Here is a 25,999-nt window from a genome sequence, read left to right as displayed (position 1 = left end):
GTGCAGGTTACTGCAAGCGCCTAGAAGCTTATCACGACACATGGTTAAGTCACGTTCTCCCTCAGAAAGTGGTAATTCATGAGTAAAAGGAACCAAATCCATGGCCCCTGCGCATTCATGGCAATGCCTGACATTGGATATCTTCCCTCCCTGATATAGAACCTGGTCACCCCCATATCCACGAGAAAGGAAAAAGGTCTTGTCACCTATAATCACCCCTGTATGTGGTTCCTCAGCCGAATTAAGTGTAAAAGATAGGATTGAACACATCAGGTCTGTCTGTGGGCTGTCCTATTGTGGTTATATTGACATTCCTGTCCCTGTAAATGGATTGCCCCCTATAAGTGTCACCCCCCTAGTCTTTGTACGTGAGTCAGCATTGTGTCATGGTTATGATGTTCTGGTTGGACCGGTGCCTACTGTGCTGCTTGTGATGGCTGCATATGTCCCTGCGTCTGTAATGCATGTGTCATGGGCTGATATTGTTGCATTTTCATGTCTTTGGTATGCGTCTGTTGTAGCACGTACATCTGCTCTTACGTGGGTTCTTGAGCATAATAGTCAGTCTGTGCTCTCTGGTATGTGGGCTGTTGCTGCAATCCCCCATTTGTATGCATCCCACCCCTGTTCCTACACACTCGAGATATGTGGCCCATTTACCCACAGACCCAATATTGTATGGGACCTCCCATTTGTCTTTGCTGTACTCCATGAAACCCTCCTGCAGTGCATTGGGTGTCTGAACCCTATTCCAGAGGACTCCCTCCATATCGCCTTGTCCTGCAAAACCTCCCCCTGCTATATGTGGTCTGTTCTGTGCATGCTGAGCAACTTTTTCTTCTCCCCTCGTTAGCATTGCCCCTTCCATTGTGTACTTAGATAATTTCTTCTGCACTAATGTAGAGAAGCAGATACATGCCTCTGGTGAAAATCCCCGCCGTACCTCCTATATATTGAAAGCCTGAGATTGTACCATGCTTGACACCAGCAGTTGTGCCAGTACCGCAGCTGATATTCGAAAGAAGGTACCCACTGAGAAAACCCTACGAATGTATCCCCAAAGAGACGACAATCTGAGGGAGGAACTCCATGAAGGAATATGAAAAGGAGCAAAAGAGAGAAGCTAGTGACGTCACTAGAGACAAGCGTTTCACCCTGAGAATACTGGCTGAAGAGAATGTATGGATCTTACAAGAAACTGATGATGAAGTTAAGAATCAAGTAAACTTTCATATGCGAGAAGATTGCACGTGTGCGAAGTGCTGCAGAACATCACCGTTCAATAATTGTACAAATGCTGTAACGCAAGTAGACTGATTCATCATAGAAGCTTGCTATAAGTAGTGATTTGACTGCAGGCAAAGCCGCCATTGCATTGGAGATGGACATCAGTGTCATGAATTTAGTAAGCCCGGACCCATGAAGAGGAAAGGCAGAGATTTGTTTTGCAGCAAGAATAAGCCGAGATTGTGGAAGCGCCTGGCAAGGCTGTCTGGCCCGGCATCAAAACTGAAGCAGCCAAGGTCAGTTATTTATTCTTTAAAGCAGTAAATGTGCAAAGAATGAATAATCCCTTGTTAAGGTGCAAAGAAAGAACACCAAGGGTGCCATGTTTTATTTGTTTAAGACATTTAAATGCTGAAAAATGGACCAAATCATGTTTTCCTGTCACGTGAGCCAAGGATGGAAATAGAGTTGCTGGATTTTTATTCTTTTTGTATATACATTTTTTAATTTTGTATGGTTGTTTGTATATATATATGGAATTTTATATGTTTTATTTTGATTGGGTATTTGTATTGTATTATTTAGTTATGTGTATTATAGCATTCTGAAATGAAATGTATGGAGCACTATGATAACTGATGATTTGAAAAGTTGTTTTTCAACTAACCAAATAAAAAAAATAAAAAAAATTAGAGTTGTGCTTGGAGTCCTAGAACAACGATAGTGAGAGCCTGCACTCCCATATATTCGCAAAGACAGGGATACTTTGCAAGGTCAAGTTCAAAGACAATCTTCATGGCAGAAAGCATATGTGATGAGAGATGTTGGGCTAATTGGGTGGGGAGGTAAAGTCAAGTTCATCTCTTGGCACCTGGGTCTCAGTTTACGTGCTGCTAAGCGAACTGAATGTTCCAGACATGGCACGAGCATGCCAACCAATTGTAGAGGGCCATATAACAAAGGGACTTATAGGCCCTCGTTACAAGTCAGGCGTTAAGGGTTTAATGGTGCCGTCGGCGCCGTTAACCCTTAACGCCTGATTCATACTTTAACGCCTGCTTTTTGCAGGCGTTAAAGTCTAAGGCGCTAAGCGACCTTGGTGCTAATTACGGCACCGTAATTTACGGTGCCGTAATTAGCGCCTTCCCCATCCCCATTATGCCCTATGGGGCAAAAATGGGAATGGGGAAGGGCAAATGGTGAATGGGGAATTACCGCCCCACTCACCTTGGAATGGGGCGGTAATTCCGCCATCCACCATGGCGGAATCCGGCATGGACCATGGTGCTAATAGCACCATGGTCCACCACCGGACTTGTAATGAGGGCCATAGTGTGAAGACCAATGATAAACTGTGTACTTACTAGTTTTCAAGATGACATGTTTTTAGAGGTAGGCATAAGTTGTCCATCTGACAGTGGGCAGCCAATCACAATCATAGTCCCTATGCAATGTATTCTTAGATGCCTCCCTTAACCAATCCCACCCCTTGATGGGTTTTTTGTCATTTTCCACGTAGTCTGACTTTACTGCTGATGTATTTATTGCAAATAAGGATGTTTTTATGGTAAAATCATCCAAAGCTGAGCAAACGTCAGTTGATGTCCGTTGTAACCTCCCTGTTTTAGATCATTGTTAATAAAACAGCACCTTTGCCATCTTCCTGAGTTGGTTTTATTATTTGGACTCAGAATTACTTTGCGATCCCATCCATTTCATGCAAGTTACTAAAGAACCATAAGGTCACGTGGTAGGGGTGCGGATGTTTGAAAAAAAAATGAAAATAGTTTGTCTGCAGTATTTTCGACGATCGGGCTCCCTCCGCCATTAGCCGGAAGATCGCTGGGTTTCCTATGGATAGCAGCCGATAGAAATAAACTTGCAAGAAGAACCGAGATGGTGGGCATGTCCCCCTTTGATGAAATCCCTGCCCGGTTTCCACGAGGGCTCTGCGGACAGAAGGCGAAGTGGTCGGATTGAAGGGCGAGTCGATACCGAAGGCCTTGAGTGGATTCACGAATGATAAGTAGACTAAGGGGAATGGCAAATTAAGGGGATGGAATTGTGATCATTGTTGAGTAACAGGAAATATTGTGAAGAAAAGGTAGCGCCTAGGAGTCCTGACTCAAGGGTGTTTCAGAAGGAGACATGTCAAATCCCAATGGGGGTAGCGCAGAAACATAATATGTACATATATAATCCTGATATATAACATCAGGATTACGTAAGGTGATGTCTCAAAACCTGAAGAGAGTATAGAATAAAGGTTAGAGAGATAAGGTGATCAGAGTGTTTATAAATGTGTAATGTTGACTACTCTGAATGTTGTTGAGGAAAAATATCAAAGAGCGATAGAAGTTGTGAAATGGTGATTAAAGCAAAAGTATAAAAGGTATTCAACAGTTTGGTAAGTATTAACAGTCAAGTGAGACTTGTCATTATGGGAGACACTCTTCTTATGCATTTATGCAAAACATTACCAAAGCACATGCCCAAGCTCAAACAGTATAGTGCGGATTGGGTGAAAGGCGCGGCAGCTAAAATGTTCATGCCATGGCCACAACGTGGATCATTGTCAAAAGCGGTATTGCAACACATGACCACATACTTGCACGCTGCGTACACAGGGAAGAAATTAGAGAAAAGATTAGTGATTCTAGAACTCTGGAAGATGTACCAAGAAGAAAGAGAATATCTGCCACTTGAAGAGTGGATGCTTAGTCAGCAAAAGGAGCAAGGTGTTGAGCCTTCAACTCCCTTTACCTCACCCGAAGCAAAAGGTGCTAGTACAGAAGAAATAGGGTTATATCCTTTAAAGGAGTTGAAAGCGGCAATGGGGTTTAGTAATCCAATATATGAACCCCCGCTTACAGTAGTGATGATAATCCAGAGGAGAATAAGAGAAAAGAAGAGATCTACAAGATCATACAAGACAAAGAAGAAAGGCGTGAGCGGTCGAATCTGTTGACAGAAATAGACAGAGAGATTAAGAGATGGAAAGGAGAGAAGGATAAAGCTGACGAGATAGCGCTTGCGCAGAGCAAATGGATGGGAGGACAGATATTACTTAAAATAGATGGGAAAAGTATTGAGGAAGTTAGGCAAAGAGAAGACAAGGATGAACAAGAAAGAAAGGATAAAGAACGAGAGAAGAGATTGAGAGACGACAAACAGAAAAGGAAGAGCATAGAGCGACGAGAACTGATATATCAGGAGGAGAAGGAAAGAAAAGAACAAGCAGAAGAACAAAGAAAGTATGACAATAGACAGAGAGTGATAGAAGAGAGGGATAGACAGAAAAGGAAGAGAGAAGAGGAGGAAGCGCAAAGACTAAGGGACACAAGACTACAGAGACGAAGGGAAGAGGAAAGACAGGAAAGAATAATGAGAGTTGAAGATCGAAGGCAAGAGGAAGAAAACATTTGAAGGGATGCAAGAAAGAAAAGAGAAATAGATGTAGAAATGGAACGAAAAAGGAGACAATGAGGTCTTGATACCAGTCTCACTCGTAAGCAACCAATAGGGCCAAGCCCAGAAATACGATGGGATAGAACAGAAGAGTTCTTTCTGATAAAGGAAGCGACGCCAGTGGCATCTAGAGTAGTATTGGAAGAAGAAAGATTTGACAGGGCAAGCATTGCAGAAAGGATCGATAAGGTCTATCAACAGTTAACAGAAGGTTGCAAATATAGGATTCAATGGAAGGATGATCAATCCCTAGAATTTCAATTACGAAGCAAAGAAGAAAATCCATTTAGTCATGGACATAGAGCTTTGTCTTTAAGTAGACTGAATCTGGATAAGGGTGAAGGGCATGATAGTCACACTGGTTGGGGGTAGAAGGAGGGAGAGCATGTGCCCCTGAAGGAGGCCTGCAAATGGATAAAGAAGTGAGATGGTCGGGTGCTGGAAAATGGATAGACGAATTAGAAAAAATGACAGGAGGAAACACGTTGGCCATAGGGGACATAAAAGGTCTCCTGGCAGCTATTCCTGGGGAGAGGACTGATGACATAAGGAGAATAACAGGATATTCAAGTGTGACAGCACAGAACACAGCGCATGATGGAGCGCCGTTTAATAATTGTAGAGCAGATGTTTGGAGGGCTCTCAGGGTACAGTACCCCGATACATCAGATATGGGTGCAATTATGACACGAAGGATGAAGGAAGATGAAGACTGTTTTGCTTACATTCAGGATATGCGGGAGAAATGGCAACTTGAAACTTGCGAGTCGTGGGAAAAGACAGTGGCATTATTTTACCACATTTTATGCCAGGGGTTACTTGAGCCAGTACAGAGGCAGATGAAAAAACAAGTAGGGATGGAAGCGAAGCCATAGGATGTGATAAAAGCTGACAATAGACTCATTGTCGGTTATTACAAAAGCAAAATAAGAAGAAAGATGAGAATAAGAAAATTGAGGCAGCCAAGTTAGTTCAGAAGGAATTGACAATATTTGCCATAATAGGGACGATATTGACAAGCGGTGAAAGATTGAGAATACAAGAAACCATGGGTGCATTGCAGGTGAGTAATCTGCGCCCGTTGGATCAAGGTGGATATGGGGTTGTGCACGAGGCAGAGGTGCAGGCTACAGAGGAAGAGGAGGTGGATTCCAAAATAATTAAGGTGGGTTTCAAGGGACACAGAATGAGAACCAGAGTACTCAAGGAGAATATAATCAATGAGGGCTTGTCAGATGGGCACCCCCAGTATGTTTGACTTGTGGGATGACACAGCATATTGCGTGCATATGTGGAATTCAAGGGAATGTACAAAATGGTAAATTTTCTAGAGGGGGGACAACTTATCCTTCACCATATAGCACACAGACTAGAGAAAGCTTTGCCCAGGATCACAGAGTGTATCAGACACAGGTGCTGCGAGTACAGCAGGTACAGCAACAAGAACCAGTGCAAATGAATCCACCACAAGGGCAGTCGCAACAAGCCCCCATGCAGACACAGCAGAATGCGAACACAGGACACGTACTGACACCCAGAATAGGAGGTCTCACTGAGGTATGAGGAAATCCTTTTACAGGGACGGGGATGAGCCTGTACCCACAATAGGATAGCCCACAGGGTGATTTGATGTGTTCAGTACTATCTGTGACACCAGGCCCCCAAGAGCAACCAAGGGCCGATGTGACCATAGGAGGAAAATCTTTTTCTTTTCTTGTAGACACTGGAGTAACTCGTTCATGTATACGAGAGAAAAAATATCCACTGTCAGGAATTACCATGAATGCTCACGGGTTATCTGGAGCTACGAGTCGAGTTCCTTTTACTAATGATGACCAGTATCTAGAGAAGAATGTGACATGTCTGTTCCTTTGTTATATTCATGACAGACACCGGTTAACATTTGGGGAAGAGATTTAATGACAATTTCATTTACTGATGAAGGAATAGTGTGCTCCACGCCAAAAATACACTATTTAAACATGGAAGAGTGTATACTGGTGTTCACAGGGCTAATTGCTCTGCAAGGCGTTCCAGTAGATCCAGAGATTTTTCTATATGTATTGAGCATTCTACTGACATGGCTACCTGGCTTGGTGGGAAAAATTGTGAAGATACCTGATGACTTTTTCTTTAGACCACGAAAACCTATGGACGAAGAGGGGGGACAGACCATCCCTAAAGAATTGGAAGCAGCCATAGTATGAAAGGAAATGGAAATGCTTGAAGGAGTAGATGATGAGGGTAGACCATAGAGAACAGTAATAGCCCTCAAGGAAGTGTACAGATTGACTGACATAATTGATGACGACATGTTTAGGGAAGGCTAAACAGCAATGAAGTGGTATTCTTCATAAGCATTACATACTGGATAAGGATAGAAAAGAGGGAAGTCCCACAGCGAATGGAGATAATGCAGCAACAGCCAGCATTTTTTCAGGAAGACTTGGAAAAAGTGCCAAGCGTCCTCTGGGCCACAGGACCTTATGACGTAGGTTTATTAAAGGGAATAGGGGAAGTCAAAATAAAACTTAAGCCATGAGCAATTGTACCTCGAACGAAACAGTACCCCATCTCTCTAGAAACGGATGAAGGTGTATTTCAGACCATTTCAGCACTGATGAAACATGGGATTCTGGTGCCATCGGAATCATTGTGTAATACTGCGGTGTACCCTGCAAATCCAAAGGAGGGTTGTGGAGATGTATACAAGATATGAGACTGATTAACCAGATTGTAGATGCAGAGCTTCCTTTATTTCCTAATCCAGCAACAATACTGTGTAGTATCCCGGGAAAACTTGATATTTCACAGTGATTGATTTGAAAAATGTGTTTTTCTCGATCCCGTTCCACAAGGACTCACAAGACATGACGTAATTTGTAATTTATGTTCTGCCAAACCCGTCTGAAACATAACCTTTTTGCCCAAAGGTACTGTGAGTACTCATCAATCTTTAACAGAGTCCTACAGATGGATTTAGGATATTGATCTCAAAAGAGTAGTGACACAGTGCATAGATTACCTTTTAATTTGCAGCATCACAGAAGATGAGTGCAGACAAGATTCTGTTCAGTTGATGACCATTCTAGCAGACTAAGGATATAAGGTAGACAAGGAGAAGTTGCAATATTGTAAAGAAGAGGTGTTATACATAGGTCATTGATTTCACATGAAGGAAATAAAGTGACACCTGAAAGAGCTGAGGCGATTGTGAAAAAGTAAAAACCAAACACAGTGAAACAGATGCAAACATTTTTGGGGTTATTGTTAAGATGGATTTCTGAACTGTGACCTGGTGGGCAGAGGTTCAGAAGGCCAGCCTAGTTTCTTGGAACAGGGTAACCTCTGGAAAAGCCAGACCAATCCAGGTAGCTATGGCAGGCGGTCAAGACTAGGTCTCAGGCGGGGTGAGGGTGACTGAAGGACCTCAATGAGCACACAGAGCAAGGACACTTACACATTACTCCCAGACAGGTGTATATATCAAACATATAAACACATTTATTACAAGGCCTTTGTAACTCAACACATAGTAAAAGAATCACAGAAATCTTACTAAACCAACACAATTCTATCAATACAAGATATATACAAGACCATTGGGGTCTAAAGTGTTAACAGCTCGAAATGATGTCTACAACCTAAAAGGGAAGGAAACAGGTAGTGCAGGTAGTCTTTAGTCCCCTTCAACATCATACACACAACTAAGAGGCAGTCTAAACCCCAAGAAGAGGGGAGCCTTGTGCTCAAAAGTACATGCAATGCAAGCGCACGTGGTTGTTCCAATGGGCAAAACTGGGTCTTTTCAGCGGTCTCTAGCAGCTCAGAAACATGGGTGAGGTGATGAAGAATAGATTCCCACTATTCACGGAGGACCTCCACTTGAAGGCAGAGGCAGTTCCAAGGTTTGGGTATAGTTCGCACTAGCAGTGGAAAGGAGAGGGGCCCTGAGGGACCACTCGTGCGTAAAAAAGGGTGGAGGCGCTAGGGGCCACCGGTTAGGGTTAAGGTTACTCACCAGCCCCAGGCGTACTCCGGACCAAACTTCGCCAGTCAAGTCCACTGTGGTTGTAGGTTCAAATGCGACAAAAAGGACGTCTCTGCGGCTTTCAGTTTCGAAGATACAGTGAGGATTCCCAAACATGACAGTGGCGATTTCTGATGGATGGATCAGGCCAGTTTCACTGCAGCAGGCTTCAGGGGCAAGAGGGTCACAAATGCAGCACACCTACGTGGATCATTGCCTCAGCGGGGCAACACGATAACCGCGTTTACTCCGTTCCAGGCGCACTCGTCTCACTTCAGACCTGGGAACAACCTGTCCCTCTGCCGTCCGGTCTGATATGCTTCCCATGGGAAGCAGGCAGAATTTCCTCCAAAGGCGGCTCCTGTCAACTTCTATTTTGCTGCACACGTGGTTTTAGGCATTGATTTCTGCGGGTCACTAAAAACAGCCCCTCGGGCATGCGGCAGGATGAGGTAGTTTCTTGCTGACAGATACTAGGGACCGTTCTCTGCTACCACTTTGTATAGATGTGACCAGTGCTCTCTAGCAGTCTCCCCAATTATCAGCAAAGAACACTCTGGCCCATCAAAGACTCCCCGCAACAAGAAAGGAAGACTTAGCCATGGGGAATAGATACTCGCCCTCATTACGACCCTGGCGGAAATCGAAAAACGATGGCGGAAATGCAATACCGCCATCGAATACCGCTCGGTGCGATTATGACCCGTCACCGTAAAGTACGATGCCATTAGCGACACCGTAGTGAACGCCAACGCTAACTGCACCAAGTACGCGCACGCGCGCCATGCAAAACCGTAATTACCACCATGGCGCAACGGTACGCGAATTCTGACCCTAGCGGACATTTACTTAACGCCATCAAGCATGGCGGAAAGTACCATTCAGCCATGGTGAGAATTACGGCATCGTGAACCAACCGTAAATGGCCCTACTGAGTGCCTGTACACCACTCCCTGCCCACATTGCACAACTCCTCGTAGGTGCAATGAAGTTACACAATGCAACCAGTGAAATGTACAAGTCACCCATGCATGCCAACGAACAAATGAATGTAGGGGCTCAAGGTGCCTTGTGAGTGGCCATCCATATTTGGCATGTCACCATTGCCGTACTGATGCAGCACAGGCATGTGAAGGTTCAAGTACAGCAATATGAACAGAAATATGAGACAAAACAACTACAGGCCCCCATCGCTTGACACCAGTGTAAGGCAACATTCAAAGCAGTATCCTGAGGGAGACTGCACCAGCCCTGTACTCTTGCCAGTAAACAAACCAACCATCAGCATAAGCATGTACCACACAAGTTGGCAGAGTGACTGAGCAGCCAGGCTCATCTCAAGAGGGGCCAATGGGAGCTGCAGGGCACAGATGGCACGAATACAGAAGCTATTCCAATGGACATGACCTCAGTCTCCCTCCAAGAAACGCACGCAAACACAGGCACCTGTGACCAGCCATTTTCTGATAATCACATCATTCCACCAATCCACCTGGCTGACCGGCATCTGTTACACAAAAGCTAATCCCCCGCCCCTGAGCATGACATCATTAAAACAGTCATAATGGCAGCCCCTATCCCTGACCTTACTGGGCTTCGTAGGCAAACGCGGCCAGTACAGTACCACGCAACTATACTCAGAAGCCGGAACCCAATGCAGATCTTCTCACAATACATCGCTCCACAAATAGGAATATGCTACATTACTTGCAAAGAATAACGCTACACGGTTAATATCAGAATACAATTTTAATGCACATCAAATTCACCAAGCCCATACAGCTATTAGGTCATAAACTCCAAAATATTATTCATTACTGTGGGCTGCATCCGCAATAAATGACCAGCTTCTTCTTGTGTGACGCCCTGTTCCTTCATGGTACACAGGGGCTACATTCACGTTCAAAAAGGCAACATGGAAGCGCCTAGAACTGCAGGGCCGTCCCATTAGGTAGGCACTAGTCCAGCTGAAAGCTTGATATGTTGCTCCTAGCCACTAGTACTGCGTAAGGGCATGTGGCCCATTGGCGATCGTCCCATAAGATCGTAATGGTGCTCCACTGATTAACTCGAAGCAGCAGGTGTCGGGAGTAAAAGCCATCTGCAGGAGTGGCATACATATGGCAGCGGCAAAAGGGGAGGAGATACCTGTCACCCAAATGAAATTAAAAAAAATAGCATGGGCATCAGAACTTCATTTGTATTACTCACTTCAATGATCACACTAAATCTACAGCCATATGCATGCTAGCCCACTCAAAAGGATTATTTCCACCCAAAAATCACTTGCGAATCATAACTATATACATCGAGGTGAAAACACTATTACAAACGAGTGTTTGTGTGCATGCGTCTGTTAAAACAGAATCCATTAGATGGGATTAGTAACGTGCATAGACACAAGTGTTTGAAGGCGCGTCGAGACAGGGAGGGTTCAACAAGGGCAGATAGACGATGGTCCCACTATGGCAGCTCTGCATCACATAGCGCAGGGGAAGGGGATAGATTCCAAAAAGCCATGTACATGGCAAACTCTCAATTAAATCATTTGTCCATGCATCCATACATCATTCCCTCATCCCGGTATAAAAACGCCTGATTATTTACTCACATAACATTTGAAATGTCCATTGAGTCTGTGCGTAATGCAGTCTGCAAAATCCACTGTGCTCCAGGCCGGAATAATAGTGTTGTGAAGTAACATGTATTTGGGAACGTCCTGCCTAATCGTCCACTACGCTATTGCGCATCCCATACTATTCATATCAATCATTGCATTCTCGCCATGGCCCCTGTCCCAAGGACATTAAACAATAGAACGTTATATTTGCAGTCAGACCTGTGGGCGTCTCCTCGCCGCTAGCTGAAAACCGAAAGCGCTGTCCTTCGAATTCCTCATTTGCAACATCACGTCGAAAAGGCATCTGTGACCGCTTGAAATCACAAATTCATCCATGTAGTGCGGCAGTGTGTGAAAATGGCAACTGGCTTCACTCACAAATGGGACGCCCCGCCCGTCGGTGAACCTCGGTACAGTGCTGCATGAGGGTCCACCGTTAATCGAGTACTACATTCCACTGACCCTTCACAAGTTTGTTCGCGACTGCAAAGATAGTATGTGAAACAATGGGACCATAGCAGAATGAACATATAAACCAATATTTCACTGCCATCGGGATTAAATACATGATTGTAATAGCAAGATGCCATGCGTCAAATTGCAGCGTTGTGTGCGGGACGTGCACGCCCAAAGGGGATTGCAGCTGGCACAGGTGGAATGAATCACCACAGGTGGAGGCTATACAGCCTGAAAACACATAAATTGCACACCCAACCCCCTCCCACAACCACACCCACTCCAAAATGCTACCGGCAGGACTAGCGATGTTGGCCCTGGGGGACCTGATAGCACTGCAAGTACTCCAACTTCAAGAAGAAGACGAACACCAACTACTACAACAACCGGCCGCACAGAGGAGACGCAGGAGGAGGAGGAGGGCAAGGCAGGGCCAGCAAGGCCCACCAGCACAGCCACTACCACCACACAGGCAGCCCGCAATCGCACGCCTCCGAGCTCATCCGTTCAACCTCACTGCTGAGCAGATCCACACCCTCTACCGTTTGGACCGGGACACCATAACCGCCATTGTGGACATGACACACGCTGACCTTGTCAGCATGATAGATAGCCCAACCGCCATCCCACCCCTACTGAAGGTGGTGTCTGTACTCCACTTCCTGGCCACAGGCACCTACCAGCACACAGTCGGACAGTTGCATGGCATTTCACAGCCACTGTTGTCACGGACACTATTGCAAGTGCTCGATGCCCTCCTGAAGCACGCAGACGACTACATCTCTTTACCACGCTCGGAGCAGGAGATTACAAACACAAAAGTGGGATTCCATGCACTTGCCGGCATACCGGGTTGCATTGGTGCCATCGACTGCACCCATGTGGAATTGGTTGTCCCACATGCCATGGAGGCCCAGTACCGCAACCGGAAACAATATCATTCTCTTAATGTACAAATGGTGTGTGACTCCAACAGGATCTTTACACATTGTTTTGCCCGATTTCCTGGAGCAACCCATGATTCTATGGTCTTCAGGAACTCTACAATACCACGCTACATGGAGCGACACGCAGGGAACAGATCCTGGCTACTCGGTGAGTCTCATTTCATGCATGATAATGTGGGGTATGTGATGCGGCAATGACCTGGCAGGAAGGGGGGGGGGATGTGTACGTAGCAATGTCATTCCACAAACATCCTTTATTGTCCACATACAGGTGATGCCGGGTATCCACTGAAGAGATGGCTCCTTACACCACTCCGGAACCCACAGAACCAGCATGAGGAGGACTACAACCATGCCCACTCACGTACCCGTGTAGTCATAGAACAGGCATTCGGCCTACTGAAGGCTCGTTTCCGCTGCCTCAGCAGGTCTGGTGGGGCACTCCTGTACCGCCATGAGAAGGTTGCAAAGATGGTCATGGCATGTGTCATGCTACACAACATGTGCGTACGTAGAAATGTGCCCATGCCCCCTGACGCAGAACTGCAAGCACCTGAAGATGGTCATGATGAGGGTGGGGATGTGGCAGCACCTCAAGGAGTCCGCGAGGCACAGGAGGCCCATGAAAATCGTCAGAATATCATAGATTCATGCTTCTAGCACTCACGCCTGGTGGCTGATACATGGACACGGGACTTGTGGCACTGTGTGTGTCTGGAACATGCACAATGTGGACTGTACGCCTATAAATGCCTCGTACACAAAGATCAATGTCCACACATCTCATTGGATGATTATGGAATGTTTATGGCATATGTGAAATTATATTACACACCCCATTGACCCGCCACCCAAGAAAGCCCAACACCCCCCCTCCACCCTCCTACCTCCCCCCCGAACACCAGTGTCCAAAGATGCTCATTGTCAGTGGGCAGACGCTATTGCAAGCCCCCTCTCCGGGTATCAGGGGCACCCCTGCCTGTGGAGCGCAGGTTCCTCCCAGATCTACGTTGGGGGCTGCCCTGGACGGAACTTGCAACGGATGATGTCTCTGCCTGCTCACGTCCATGCATGTCCCTAAGGGTTTGTGAGAGCTCAGTGAACACACGGCGCACAGCGGCAAGTTCACCACATACGTCTTTGGACGTCGCATGCAGTTCCCCCCTCAGGCTCTCGGTGCTTCTCTCCATTTCTACCCTTAGTGTCTCTGTACTTCTCTCCATTTCTACCCTTAGTGTCTCTGTACTTCTCTCCATTTGTGCCCTAAGTGTCTCAGTAGATGTTTCTATGGCTGCCTTAGAACCCCCACATTCATCAGCATGCTCCTTGAGGAGCGTGGCCAGTTGCTGCTGTTGCACGATCACCTGGTCGAGGGACTGTTGCCTCTGCTGGGCCATGGCCATTTGCGGTGGTGTCACAGAGGGGCTGATCACCTCATGTTGCCTTGCCACAGTGCTTGTGGGGGATGGCCAGTCGTCGTCTTGTGGGTGCCCCTGCGTGGTATCCTCATGGTGTACGGGATGAAACAAACAGGGGGATTGAGACAGGTCATGGATGGGTCCTACATCGACAGCACCGTTTTCTGTGTCGGAGCATGCTGCCATTAATGCAGTGTCACCTATGGTGCTGCTGCCACCAGAAGCAGTGCCTTCTGTGTCATCCATTGGGGGGACCTGTGGTGCTGCTGTTGTAGGCATGCTGGCTGCTGGGGTGCCTGTTGAAGTCCCCTCCTGTGTGCTGCCACTTGATTTGTGCTGCTGCCGTGTCTTGATCCGTGCAGCTGAGGTGGAGGGTCTTTGGCCGTTGGTCTTGGCCCTCTTTGCAGGTGTGCTGGTAGGGGTGTCCTGAAGCTCGTCGTTTGAATCGGACCCTGTGGTGGAGTAAAGGAGGGCGAGCGTTATTTATGGGTCTGTGGAAATTGGAATGGCAATGTATCACATGCATTGGGGTGGTACCTGAGGTTGATTTGGGTCAGGGCCTTGGAGGTGGTTTCATTTTTGTGTGGATTGAGGATGCAGTTGTTTTGCAGCCTGCAGTTAGGGTGTGCATGCTGCACGTGTAGAGGGTGTTTTTGGGATTTTTAATTATTTATGTATTTGATGTGTCTTTTGAAGTGCGCTATCAGGCCAATGTATGTGGACGTTCTCCTGGACATGTGTTTCTGTTGCACTATGTGGACACATGGTACTTCACATGATTGGACATTGTGGATTTAGCATTGTTTTATTTGGCCCACCTACCTGATTCTTCGGATGTCTGCACTCCTTTCTCCATCCCTCCGACTCCCTCTATACTCTCCATTCCAATGGTGGAGGCACAGATTTATTCCCCGGGGGTCCACTTGATGTGTGATTCCGATCCTCCCCCGGTAGCTGTGGCAATGTTACGGTTGGCTGATAGTATGCTCCGTACGCGTATCCGCAAGTCGTCCCATCGCTTTCTGCATTGCTGTGGGTTGCGGGGTGCGATCCCCACCGCACTTACCCGCTGTGCCACCAGGGCCCATATGGCCTTCTTGTTCGCAAGTGCCGTCCTGGTCATTTGCGTCGAGAAGACGACGGCAGCATTCTCCTGGAGGGTCTCTGTGAGCACGGTGAGTTCCTCATGGGAGAAGTGGACCTGCCGCTTGCGGTCGCACGCTTTTTTAGCAACTTTTCCCATTTTGATTGTTTTAGGGTGGCTAACGGGTTGGGATGTGTCTCAGGGTAGGGTTTTCAATGGTTGTGTTGGGATTCTGATTTTATAGGTGTACGGCGTGCTGTTTCCCGTTCCGGCCCCATGTTTTTATTTCCGTTTCCGTATATTTACGGTCACCGTATTTTGCGATTACCGCTCATTACGGTGACCGCTATGATGGGTGGCGGAATTGCACCTAGGGCACCGTACGACGGCGGTGAGGGGCGTTTTGGGGAAATTTCCGCCATCGCGGACTTTGCACTTCCGCCATGGCGTAATGCTCGTGCCCGATGGGTCAGAATTAGCCGCACTTTACTCCATCGTGCAATGGCGGAAACGCTATTTACGCTATGGCGGTCAGGTCAGTTACTTTCCGCCAGGGTCGTAATGAGGGCCACTGTCTTTTATTAGCAAACAGAAAATGACAGGGATCACACCAAGAAAACAAATATTATCCAGAGCTCTCAGCTTCTAAGCCTGTGTCACCTGGTTTTATCCCGGTGTAACATCACAAAACTAGGATCCATCCCAGAAACCTATCAGACATTCACATTGTCCAGATTGGGTGAGCTACATAGGAGCTATAAGGGTTAGTTCTACTATTGGATAGCCGTATCTGGGACCGCCTCTACTAGTGGCAATCTTTAATGTTGCAGGGTCGCAGAGAGACCAACAAATGATATCCCAATGTGAGAAGTGACTCTGGATTGGTTAGAATGTGTCCCCCCCCTTCCCTGGGACCCGAAACAGTTACCAGACTGCATGTACCTTTTCAAGGCAATGGGAATGAGCCTGAAGTTGCAATGTGTTCCCTAATGTTACCATCTCTGATCACCTAAGCCTGGGAGAGTGCATTCAGTTGGCAGTTCTTAGGCAACACTTGTACCTTTTCCTCTCTGGTTCGATGGGAACAGCCTTCTCAATCTACCTTGACTGAATGGGTATTGTCCTGTTCGGCTGGGTGATGTGTGTTGACCTGCGTCTCATTATGAGGCCTTTAGTCTGATTTTCTGCAGATGGCTCATTGTCTTTGTAACTGGAACGTTCCCGTCTCCACGTGTCCTTGGCTGGATGCATAGTTTCGACACGCATCTGGCTGCTGCTATCATGTCAGCCTTTCCATGTACCCAAAGCCTGTTTCTCCTTTGCCATTAGTTTCAGAGACCTATAGCTTCCGTATTGTTTCTTATGGCTTCTCCATGTTAGTGTCAGTCAAGCATGTGCAAGCTAAATATATGAATACTTGGCATCTTATGGTTTCAGCTTGTGCGAAAGATATGAATATATAGAAATATGCATGTGTGTCCATCCGCTGCCTCTTTGGGTAATAAGCATGTGCTTCCTGCCTATATGCAATAAACTAGTGCATGTTCATGTAACTTCATGAATGGATGCACATGTTCTTCATGTATAAGTGCAGCCATGTCATGATGTCAGTGATGACATCATTGATTTCTAGTTCTGCAGTCAGTTGACTAGACCTATGTCATTTCCATGTCATCCAAATCATCCATTAGGTACGGTCTGAATGGCGGTCTGAGAGAGTAACGTCTTTCACACCTGCGATACATCGAGTATCGCAGTGATGGGCCTATTGTTTCTTTTCCTTCGAGTTGAGAGTTGTGTGGGGGGCATGAGGGTCAAATTTGGCCCCCATCTACACTCTGGTTTAGAGGCTCTTGTAAATACAGAAAGCATCAAAAGATCTTCACCATAGGAATGCTCTTTGATGGACTTAAAAATCCAACAGAGCATCCGCACAGTGCTTTTTTAGTCACTGTCACCACTTCACGCTTTGTAGACCCGTCCCAGTAGTGAAAAAGGTAATGTTGCAGACTGTCTCTCTTTATAGCAGATTGGAGAGCTGAGGGAGGTCTCAGTCTCCAATTATAAGGATATATCCATTCAAAAAATGTTGTGACCACCCAATCTTTGCCAGGCTATTGCAGAGCTTTGGTTTGGTATGTGTATTCACTGTCAGAGTCCCAAAAGCCTTTCACACTACTCTTAACTATGCTGATTCCAAGCTGACCCAGTAACAGGTCAACTATTTCCATACAGTGCGTGTTTCCTTGCCTACCTAATATTCTCTGGATAATGTATTCTGTAATAGCATTTACTGGAACAACTAAAAGACATACCAGAACCATGTGCACCTTCTTTAGATGTAAACAATTGGGAACATCGACTACAATGCATCAATAAAGAGGTTGCAATAATGTGGGGCTATTTTTACCCTATTGCAGATCTCTGTTCCTTAAGGAGTGCCTGGTGTTGAAAGAGACCTCTTTTGATGTATGAACCATCTGAGGCCAGTGATTGGGTTTTGTTGGGTATCCTCTGTCCTGCTGGCTTCTTCAGAAAGGTCAGTTTGGTTGGTTTGTGATGTTTCGGAGTAATTCGTGAGTTTATGCAATTACCACCTACTATCCTGGGATGAGGTGTGGGAGGAAGTCTTCCTCTTTGTGATGGCTTTTATAGTAAATTCAGGTTGCTGGTGATGATGACTTTGGCGATTAACAGCACTTCAAAATGTTTTCAATCAATCTTGTGCAGGTTTTGGTGAGTGTGTTGCCTACAGAAAATATCAGGAACTGAATTGTCCTGTGCTTTAGATTTGGTGGTGCATGCACCGTGTGTCTGCCATTAAGGTCTACATGATTAGGACATTGAACTTCCACTGCAGGTTGCTTAACATGGATTCGATGATTTGTGTATTGTACCCTCTTCTGTGGCCCTTGGCATGCTTCTAGGAATAATGTTTGCCTAACTGCTTTGTGTATGCATGGGACAATGCAAGGTGTAACATTCCTTTCAATGTTTGGAGTCATTCCTGATACTGAGCACTTCTAAGGCCCTAAAATCAAGAAAATTTGAGGATTTCAATGTAAACCTCCATTTTGGAGGTACATGGTCAATTGAGATGAAAGGTCCTCAAATTGTGGGAGACTTCCTGCACTCTGACAGTGATATCCAGCATGCGTATGAGGAAGTAATGAGGTACAATGATTCTGAGAGGTCCAATGAAACCTATAATAGAAGCACACTATTCCCTTGGGCCTGGAAAGCAGGTTGAGGGTATCTACTGAAAGCCTATCTCCTCTTTTGATGCATATGTCTATAAATGCCGAGTGTGTCAACATTGCAATCGTTTTTTGAAGGGGTGCAAGCTACCAGAGAGGTGCCCTTTGTTTTAATACTTAGCCGGAGAAGGCTAAGTATTAAAACAAAGTGATCATAGTCCAGGCATGTATTGTCTAAGGTCATCCGGCTATCAACTAGCCATCACCCTCAAACGGACGGTCAAACCGAGGACCAACCAGACCCTCGAACAATACCTACGGTTCATGTTGCACCAGGAACTAAGAGACTGGAAAGATTTACTTTGGATACCCGAGTACGCATATAATAATTCCTTGCATTCTAGTACTGGACAAAAACCCTTTTATACCCTTTATGGTAGACATCCCTGTACCTCAGAACTGGATCTCCCAACCAGTTTGGAAATGCCAGCAGTAAAAACTCTTCACACCAACATCACTCAAGCTTTCAAAAAGGCCAAAGAACATCTTACTCACGCCAAAGAAAAACAAAAGCAATTTGCCGACCAACACCGGAAAAAGGCCCCTGACTATCAGGTAGGAGACAAGGTCTGGCTGGCCGCCAAATTTGTACCCATTAAAGGAACCCGGACCTTTCAACCCAGGTACTTAGGGCCTTACACCATCAAAGCAATTATTAATCCGGCGGCCGTCAAACTGGATTTAAAAGCTAACCTGCAAATCCATCCAGTATTCCACGTGTCCCTTCTAAAACCGATGCAGCCTGGTACACGGATTGGGACACCACCAAAACCCATACTTATTTACGGGGAACCAGAATTCGAAGTCAGAAGAATCTTGGATTCCAAGTACTCAAGGGGCAAGCTTTACTATCTAGTTGATTGGAAAGGATTCTGACCCCAGGATAGGTGCTGGGAACCTTGTGGGAACATTCATGCACCACGTCTAATCAAAAAATACCATCGAAACTTCCCAACTAAGCCTGGGCCGGACACAACGAACACCTTGAGAGGGGCCTTGGAGTGGAGTGCTGTCACGACCCGTATCTAAAAAAAACCCTGGCCAGCCCATTGGCGAGGAGGGGCCTTGGATCGGGTTTCTAACAAACTCAGGCATCCTTTGCTGAAGCCCTCTTGGGGCCAGTCCTGGCGCTGTTGGCGCCAGGCTCATACTTCGTGAGGACTTGTGTTTTTGGGACTACTTTGTTTCCAATGCCAGCCAACATGGAGGCACCCACATAGCTTGGTTCCATTGGAACCAAGCTATGCTGTATAGTGTTTTGGGTGTGGTAGCCTAGGAACTACTTTTCTGAAGCTATTTAAACCACACCCGACTTGAATGACACGCTTCGCGTTACTTTGCAATCCTGCAACGTGATGCTCATCGTGTTCAGCTGTACCTGCGAACCTCGGAAGAACAGCATCTGAAAAACAAAAAGACATCGTTAATAGCAGCAGCTTACCTGAATTCCATCGCTAGCTGCCCTCAGCTCCTGCAAACAGCATCCAAGGATCAGCGAGCATCCCGGACCGACGGATCTGCAAAAAAGGGAGAAATAGGACATTAGACATTTTACAATCGTGACGGAAGCTTACCTCACGAGTCGCCCATCGACCAGCATCGCCTTGAGACTTCTTGCTCCGGGTGAGCACCGCAATCTACGGGAACGAAAAGGCAACAGGTTAGCAAAGGCAAAGCATCATAGCGCTGCACATAGCGCCTACTTACCGCATCAAGGGGCTCTCAATGCACCATCATTTACCGGCGAGTCCCAACTCAGCCAACGTTCCACAGTGAACTTCTGCGCACCTAAGGAAAGAGAAAATACATTATTTAAACCAAAGAAAAGCATACAAGCATAACAGTAATAAGACCTACCTGAAAGACTCAAAAGGGCCGGCATCAGTGAAGTAACTAGATCGCACTCGCCCACAAAGGACAACGCGCCCCTGCCAAAAGGCAGGACGGAGAGAACGCCAAAACCCATAACAAGGTGAGGAAAGGTCCGGGGGGGGGCTGTGGGCATACGGGGTGTTGGGAGGCTCTTACCCCAGTTACCCAGTCTTGAACATTGCCCACCTGTATTCCAGGCAGAACCTCTCCGCTGATCATACCTGGGAGCCACTGAGAAGGATACCAGAGTCCCCACAGCTGGGTGGCGTCCCTGTGGATACCAGGTGAGCGTAACACAGTAAGTCACTCAAAAGCTGAAGACAACAGTCACGCCACTGCCTCATTAGTGCTTCATCAGTTCTTTCTTGCTTGAATTTCAGGATTTCGTATGGGACAGCGGGCAAAGAAATTAGGGTTTTCTGAAAAAGGGACAGAGGTTTCCATGTCACTCTGCCCCTTAGGGAAATAAGCCCTAATTCATATCTTATCAGGGCAGTTAAAATTATCTGTGGCAGATTCAAGATTTCTCTCCAGAACGAGCCCTCTAACAAAGCCCAGAGTTTCCATGGAGTACGCAAAAATACCTCTGCTCCAAAGGTCAGAGATGGAACTACCTTTAGGCTATAAAAGGCAAGTATTGGCTTGATAGAAAACTTTCCATACTTTCCATGAAGCCTTTTCCCCTGACCAGTCAGGCTCTTTAGTCTAGTTTTAAACTGAGTTTGTCTTGGCTGATCACAAGTGCTGTTGTTAATCTGGGTAACCAGGTAGGTGATCTCTGACGTAACTCCTAATCTTTGGCTTTCAACAAACCAGTTGCTAGATAATTTCCCCCTTGATTTTTGAAGGCAGAACGACATGATGCCGGTCTTCGAGAGGTTAATTTCTAGGCCATTTTGGTGTAAGAAGTTGTTCAGAGCTACTTCTCTGAAGACACATCAGGGTTTTGTCCATCAGCACAATGTCATTCGAATAGAGGAGCCCAGAGAGCTCCATCCCCCCATGTGATGGCGGAAAAGCGTTCACTGTTTTCAAATGCTTACCCATATCCGAAAGAAAGAGACTAAATAAGTTTGGAGCTAGCGGACATCCATGCTTTACGACCCTACATGTAGGAGTGGATTTAGAAAGTACACCAGCAGCATTTAGCCGAACTTGGATACTCGTGGAGTCATGGAGGGATTTAATGGCCGAGAGCAGGTAGGACGGGCATTTCCACTGTTCCATCTCAATCTTAACATTTTCCCAACAAACACATGATTCTTTTATATTATATATAATATATCTTTTATTTTATATATATTTATATATTATTTGTAATTATTTATTTTTTCTCTGAATGTATGTTCGTGATTTCTAATGAATAGATGGGTTAATGTTTTGTCTCAGAAAGTTCCTCTTGTGTGTTTTGGTCCTGCCCAAATACATTGGGCCTGATTTACAAAGCGTTTTTCATTGAGGTTTCCAATTGAAAAGTACCTTTGTAAATCAGGCCCCTTGACTGTGTCTTGCATGTAGTAATGTGTTTAGAAAACGTCCAGGAGTTTGTTATATAAAACTTTAGAGAGAAAGGTCTACACAACCCCCGTTTTCAAGAGAGATTATATAGGATCTGCTTTGAAGTGCATTCTTAGATGACCTCTGAGCAGGTCAAGTTACCACTGACTTCATGCAACGGCACGACGTTGTTGCATGTATGCTGGCAATACGAGGAAGGTCGGGATTAGTGTGGGAGGAGGCACATGGAAATGTAAGGCGATTGTAAGTAAAACACAGCGTTCATAGGATGTCCCCAGTAAAAAGAAAAAGCCCATAAAATAAGCATCAAAGCTGACAAATGGCGGTAGAAGAGTTCCCTCTGTATACGAGGGAGCAGTGGTCATGCCCATGAGCTGGTACTGCAGAAGAGCACCGCAATCAGGGGGAAAGGGGGCAAAAGCGAGTTGGGGACTGTGGAGGGGATGAAGATTTGCAAAGGAGGGGAGCTGGCCTGTGCCATGGTGCCAGCGTTGCATTGGAGGGGACGTATGATGGTGATGCAACAGCAAAAGGTGGCCTGTATAATGAGCACTAGCCATGGTAAATTGACCATGAACCGATGTGAGATGTATTTGGGAGATGACATAAGCCACCATCGCAATCATCAATACTGTTCTTTTCTGAAAAGGTGTCAGTTTCCCTTAAGCACTCCCTTGTGCACCTTCTCCTTAAGAAACCCTCTGGCAAACTACCGCCCTATCTCTATAACCCCTTTCCTGGACAAACTTCTGGAGACGTTGGCTATCTCTTAGCTCACCCTCCACACTGAAACTGCTGGTTGCTTCCGCGACCATCAGTCTGCCTCTGGTGCATCCAGAGGCACGGAAACTGCTCTTCTGAACACCCGTGAAGACCTGCTCTCAAATCTCAACACTCCCTCTGTCCTCATTCTTCTTGACCATTTCCTCTGCCTTCGACACCGTAAACCACAACATCCTGATTGCACGTCTGCATGCCACCCTGGGAATCACAGGTCAGGCTCTGATGTGGTTAAACTCCTTCCTTTCCAACTGCCCATCCCAGGTGGAACTTGTGTCCTTTCTCTCTACTCTCTCTCTTTCAACCTGTAGCGTTCACCAGGGTTCTACCCTATCCCCCTGGTTCTTCAATGTCCACATGGCTGCCCTTGCACGTGGGATTGCTACCTTCATCTCTAACTTCCAGTGTTATGCGGATGACTCGCAACTCTCCTTCAGGCTACCCTCAGCCACCTCCTCTACCGTGTTCAGATGTGACTGTCTGTCTGCGATTCGGTCCTGGGGTGCAGCAAACGACCTCTGTCTCAATGCTAGTAAGACTGAGATCATTTGCATTGGGACCCCTGCTCCCGCTTCCCACTCTCCCTCTTGCCGGCCTCCCTTGGCCCTGCGCCCGCACCCACCAAAAAACCTTAAGGTTATCTTCGACTCCACTCTCTCCTTCTCCACTCACATTTCGGACATCTCTAAAAAGTCCAACTACGAACTACACCTCCTCAGAGGTACTCTTCCTTTTCTCACCTTCCCTCGGAGTCTCACTGTCTCCAGAGCCCTGGTTCTCTCCAGGCTGGACTACTGCAACAGCCTCTTTCTCAACCTCCCTGACGCTGCTCTACGCCATCTGTAACTCATCCAGAACAGAACCACAAGACTTATCCTTGGCCTCAAACCCAGGGACTGCATGTCTGTGGTGCTGAAATGCCTTCATTGGCTCCCTGTGGTGGCAAGGATCAAGTTCAAGACCCTCTGCATTGTCCACAAGGCCATCTGGGTCCTGGGACCTATCTATCTGCAATGTTGCCTACCTAAATACTGTCCTTCCCGAGCCCTCCGCTCATCTACCTCCAACCTTCTGCGTGTGAGCCGGTTCTCCAAGCAGAGATTTGGAGGGAGATTTTTATCCTCTGCAGGGGCCTCCCTCTAGAATAGCCTCCCTTCCGCACTCTGTCTTGAGCCTGATTTCCTTAAGTTCAGGAAACTCCTTAAGACATTCCTCTTATCTTCTTCCTTCTCTCTCCCTCTACGCTGCTAACCTTTCTCTCCGCTCTATCCCTCTCTCCCTCCTTTCCATGCAGCCTGCCTACTGGCCACGTGGTGTACCTCAGAGTCTCTCAGGTCCCTGGCACCCTTGCTAGTCCCCTCGCACTTGCCTCCAGGCCTTGCACTTGCCTCATCGATACTGCACTTCCTTGGAAGTGGCATCTCTCAGAACTTACCCCAGCTTCTGACTGACTGGGCGCACCTGGTCCCCTTGCCGACCCCACCACCCCCTGCACTTGCCCCCCCCCTCTCCTGCACCTGTCTGCGCACTTGCACGATCTGAATGCACCATGCCGTGAAGATCGTCTATCTGTTTTTTCCCTTGTCTCCCCTCCTTGCATGGTGGCACCTCAATGCACTTGGAAAAACTGCAGAATCTTCGTCAGACCTATTTGCTGTTATCCACACCGTTAATTCTATTATATGCACTTGTTCCATGCACCCACTCTGCCCGTGCAGACTTGTATCATTCAGAAATTCAACGGCTCTGAATGACTGTTGTTTTTCCCCTTGTTTCCTTCCTCTTTGAGTGCTTTGAAACACTTGCTTTGTGTACAGGCGCTTTACAAATAAACTATACCATACCAGAGACAGATTAGACAGTGTAGCTGGCCAATGAAGTAAGGATGCAATTGTAATTGTTAGTTTCTTTTCATTCACTTCCACCTGCCACTCGCCTAATAGAATTCATTCCTTATTCTCCTAGTATTCATGTATTCAATTTTTCATCTCTTGCAGATTTTTGCCCCAACAAGTGTGGTAAGTAGATCACAATGATAAGATAATGCATTATAATTATTTAACAGTTTATGATCAGATGTTAAGTCTAAGCTATGTCTGTGTGAATAGCTCTCAAGTTAAGCACTAATCTCTGACATTGGGCAAGTGTGCAATTTTGTATTACTTTATTTCCGCTATTTATGCTATAAAAGTTGCAAATACACCATAACACATCAAAACCATACTTTACTACCATACTTACCAAAGTTACTCTAATGTAATTTATAATACCTTGCCTCTGTAACATTATTAAATATAAGTGCATTAAGTACTAACCATACATTCCTAGCATAACAATATATGTCTATATAAACATATTTCAGAGTTTAGATAAGTTCACTAAATCATACTAACAAAACTAACACATGACTAATGTACTATTAGGTGATGTATGTACCAACATCTCAGGGGTTGCACCATAAAGACACACAAGTCCACCATTACGTTGGAGAAATATTGAAAGCCCCAGCCTAAAGCATGATAATATTTAATTTCGCCCAGATATAACACTAAACAAATTGAATTGATAGGACCAATATTGTAACAGATCACATGTGATAATATTATATCAAAATGGTAGGTAGGACAAACAGTGAGATATTGGTCTTACGAGATGATGGCAAACATATGGGTGGGCTGCATTATGTCATCTGTGACACTCATACCCTTAAGATCTTAAATAGACAAAAGAAGGAGGTTACTAATTACACCGCATCCTGTATTGATTAACCTAACTTCATGTGATTTGGGAGAGATTTTAGATGCATTGCAAAATATTTTTTTTACATTTAAGATTAATTTCCATTCAATGAGATTGAAGCAAAAACAATGTTATTACATTTCATCTTTTGACATGTCGGATGGTAATAAATCAGACTGGTCTGATGTTATTTAAGAGCTTGAGAATGGCATAGATATGTGTTGATCTTAATACACGCCTCTTCCTGGCCTACCATTCCAAAATATGGGATTCTGGCTTTTTTTGCATGTATACTCTGATGAGCAGACAATAGAAACACGTAAAACGCAGAAGTGTCGAAAAGAAGCATTAAACAATACCAAATAAAAATACCAACTACAAAATACATTGAACTAAAGGTCCAAACCATAAGTAATAAAATAAGACATACATGAAATAGAAGAACGTTGGAAACTAATGAATAACAGAATTGTAACGAAGGGCAAACAAACACGTGAAAATGACAAGTGAGAACATGCAATTCTTGGTTAGATACATTAAATAGAAGTAATTATAAAATAAATATGTTAGGGAAATCGTGTAA

The 25,999-nt window shown here is 45.8% G+C and overlaps 1 protein-coding gene across 1 annotated transcript in view; it reads left to right on the top strand.

The window, feature by feature from the left end:
* Nucleotides 1-25,999, top strand: part of IZUMO1 (izumo sperm-oocyte fusion 1) — a 441,208-nt gene that overhangs the window by 358,988 nt on the left and 56,221 nt on the right. Inside the window, exon 4 of the mRNA XM_069649610.1 lies at nt 24,675-24,695. Within this exon, the coding sequence (XP_069505711.1) occupies nt 24,675-24,695 (21 nt within the window). The remainder of the gene's footprint in view (nt 1-24,674; nt 24,696-25,999) is intronic.

This window comes from Ambystoma mexicanum, chromosome 1p, assembly GCF_040938575.1.
Source record: "Ambystoma mexicanum isolate Mex_15411 chromosome 1p, UKY_AmexF1_1, whole genome shotgun sequence".
Classification (NCBI taxonomy): Eukaryota; Metazoa; Chordata; class Amphibia; order Caudata; family Ambystomatidae; genus Ambystoma; species Ambystoma mexicanum.
The sequence above is the reverse complement of the archived record's forward strand: the minus strand, read 5'-3'. Positions and strand labels throughout refer to the sequence as shown.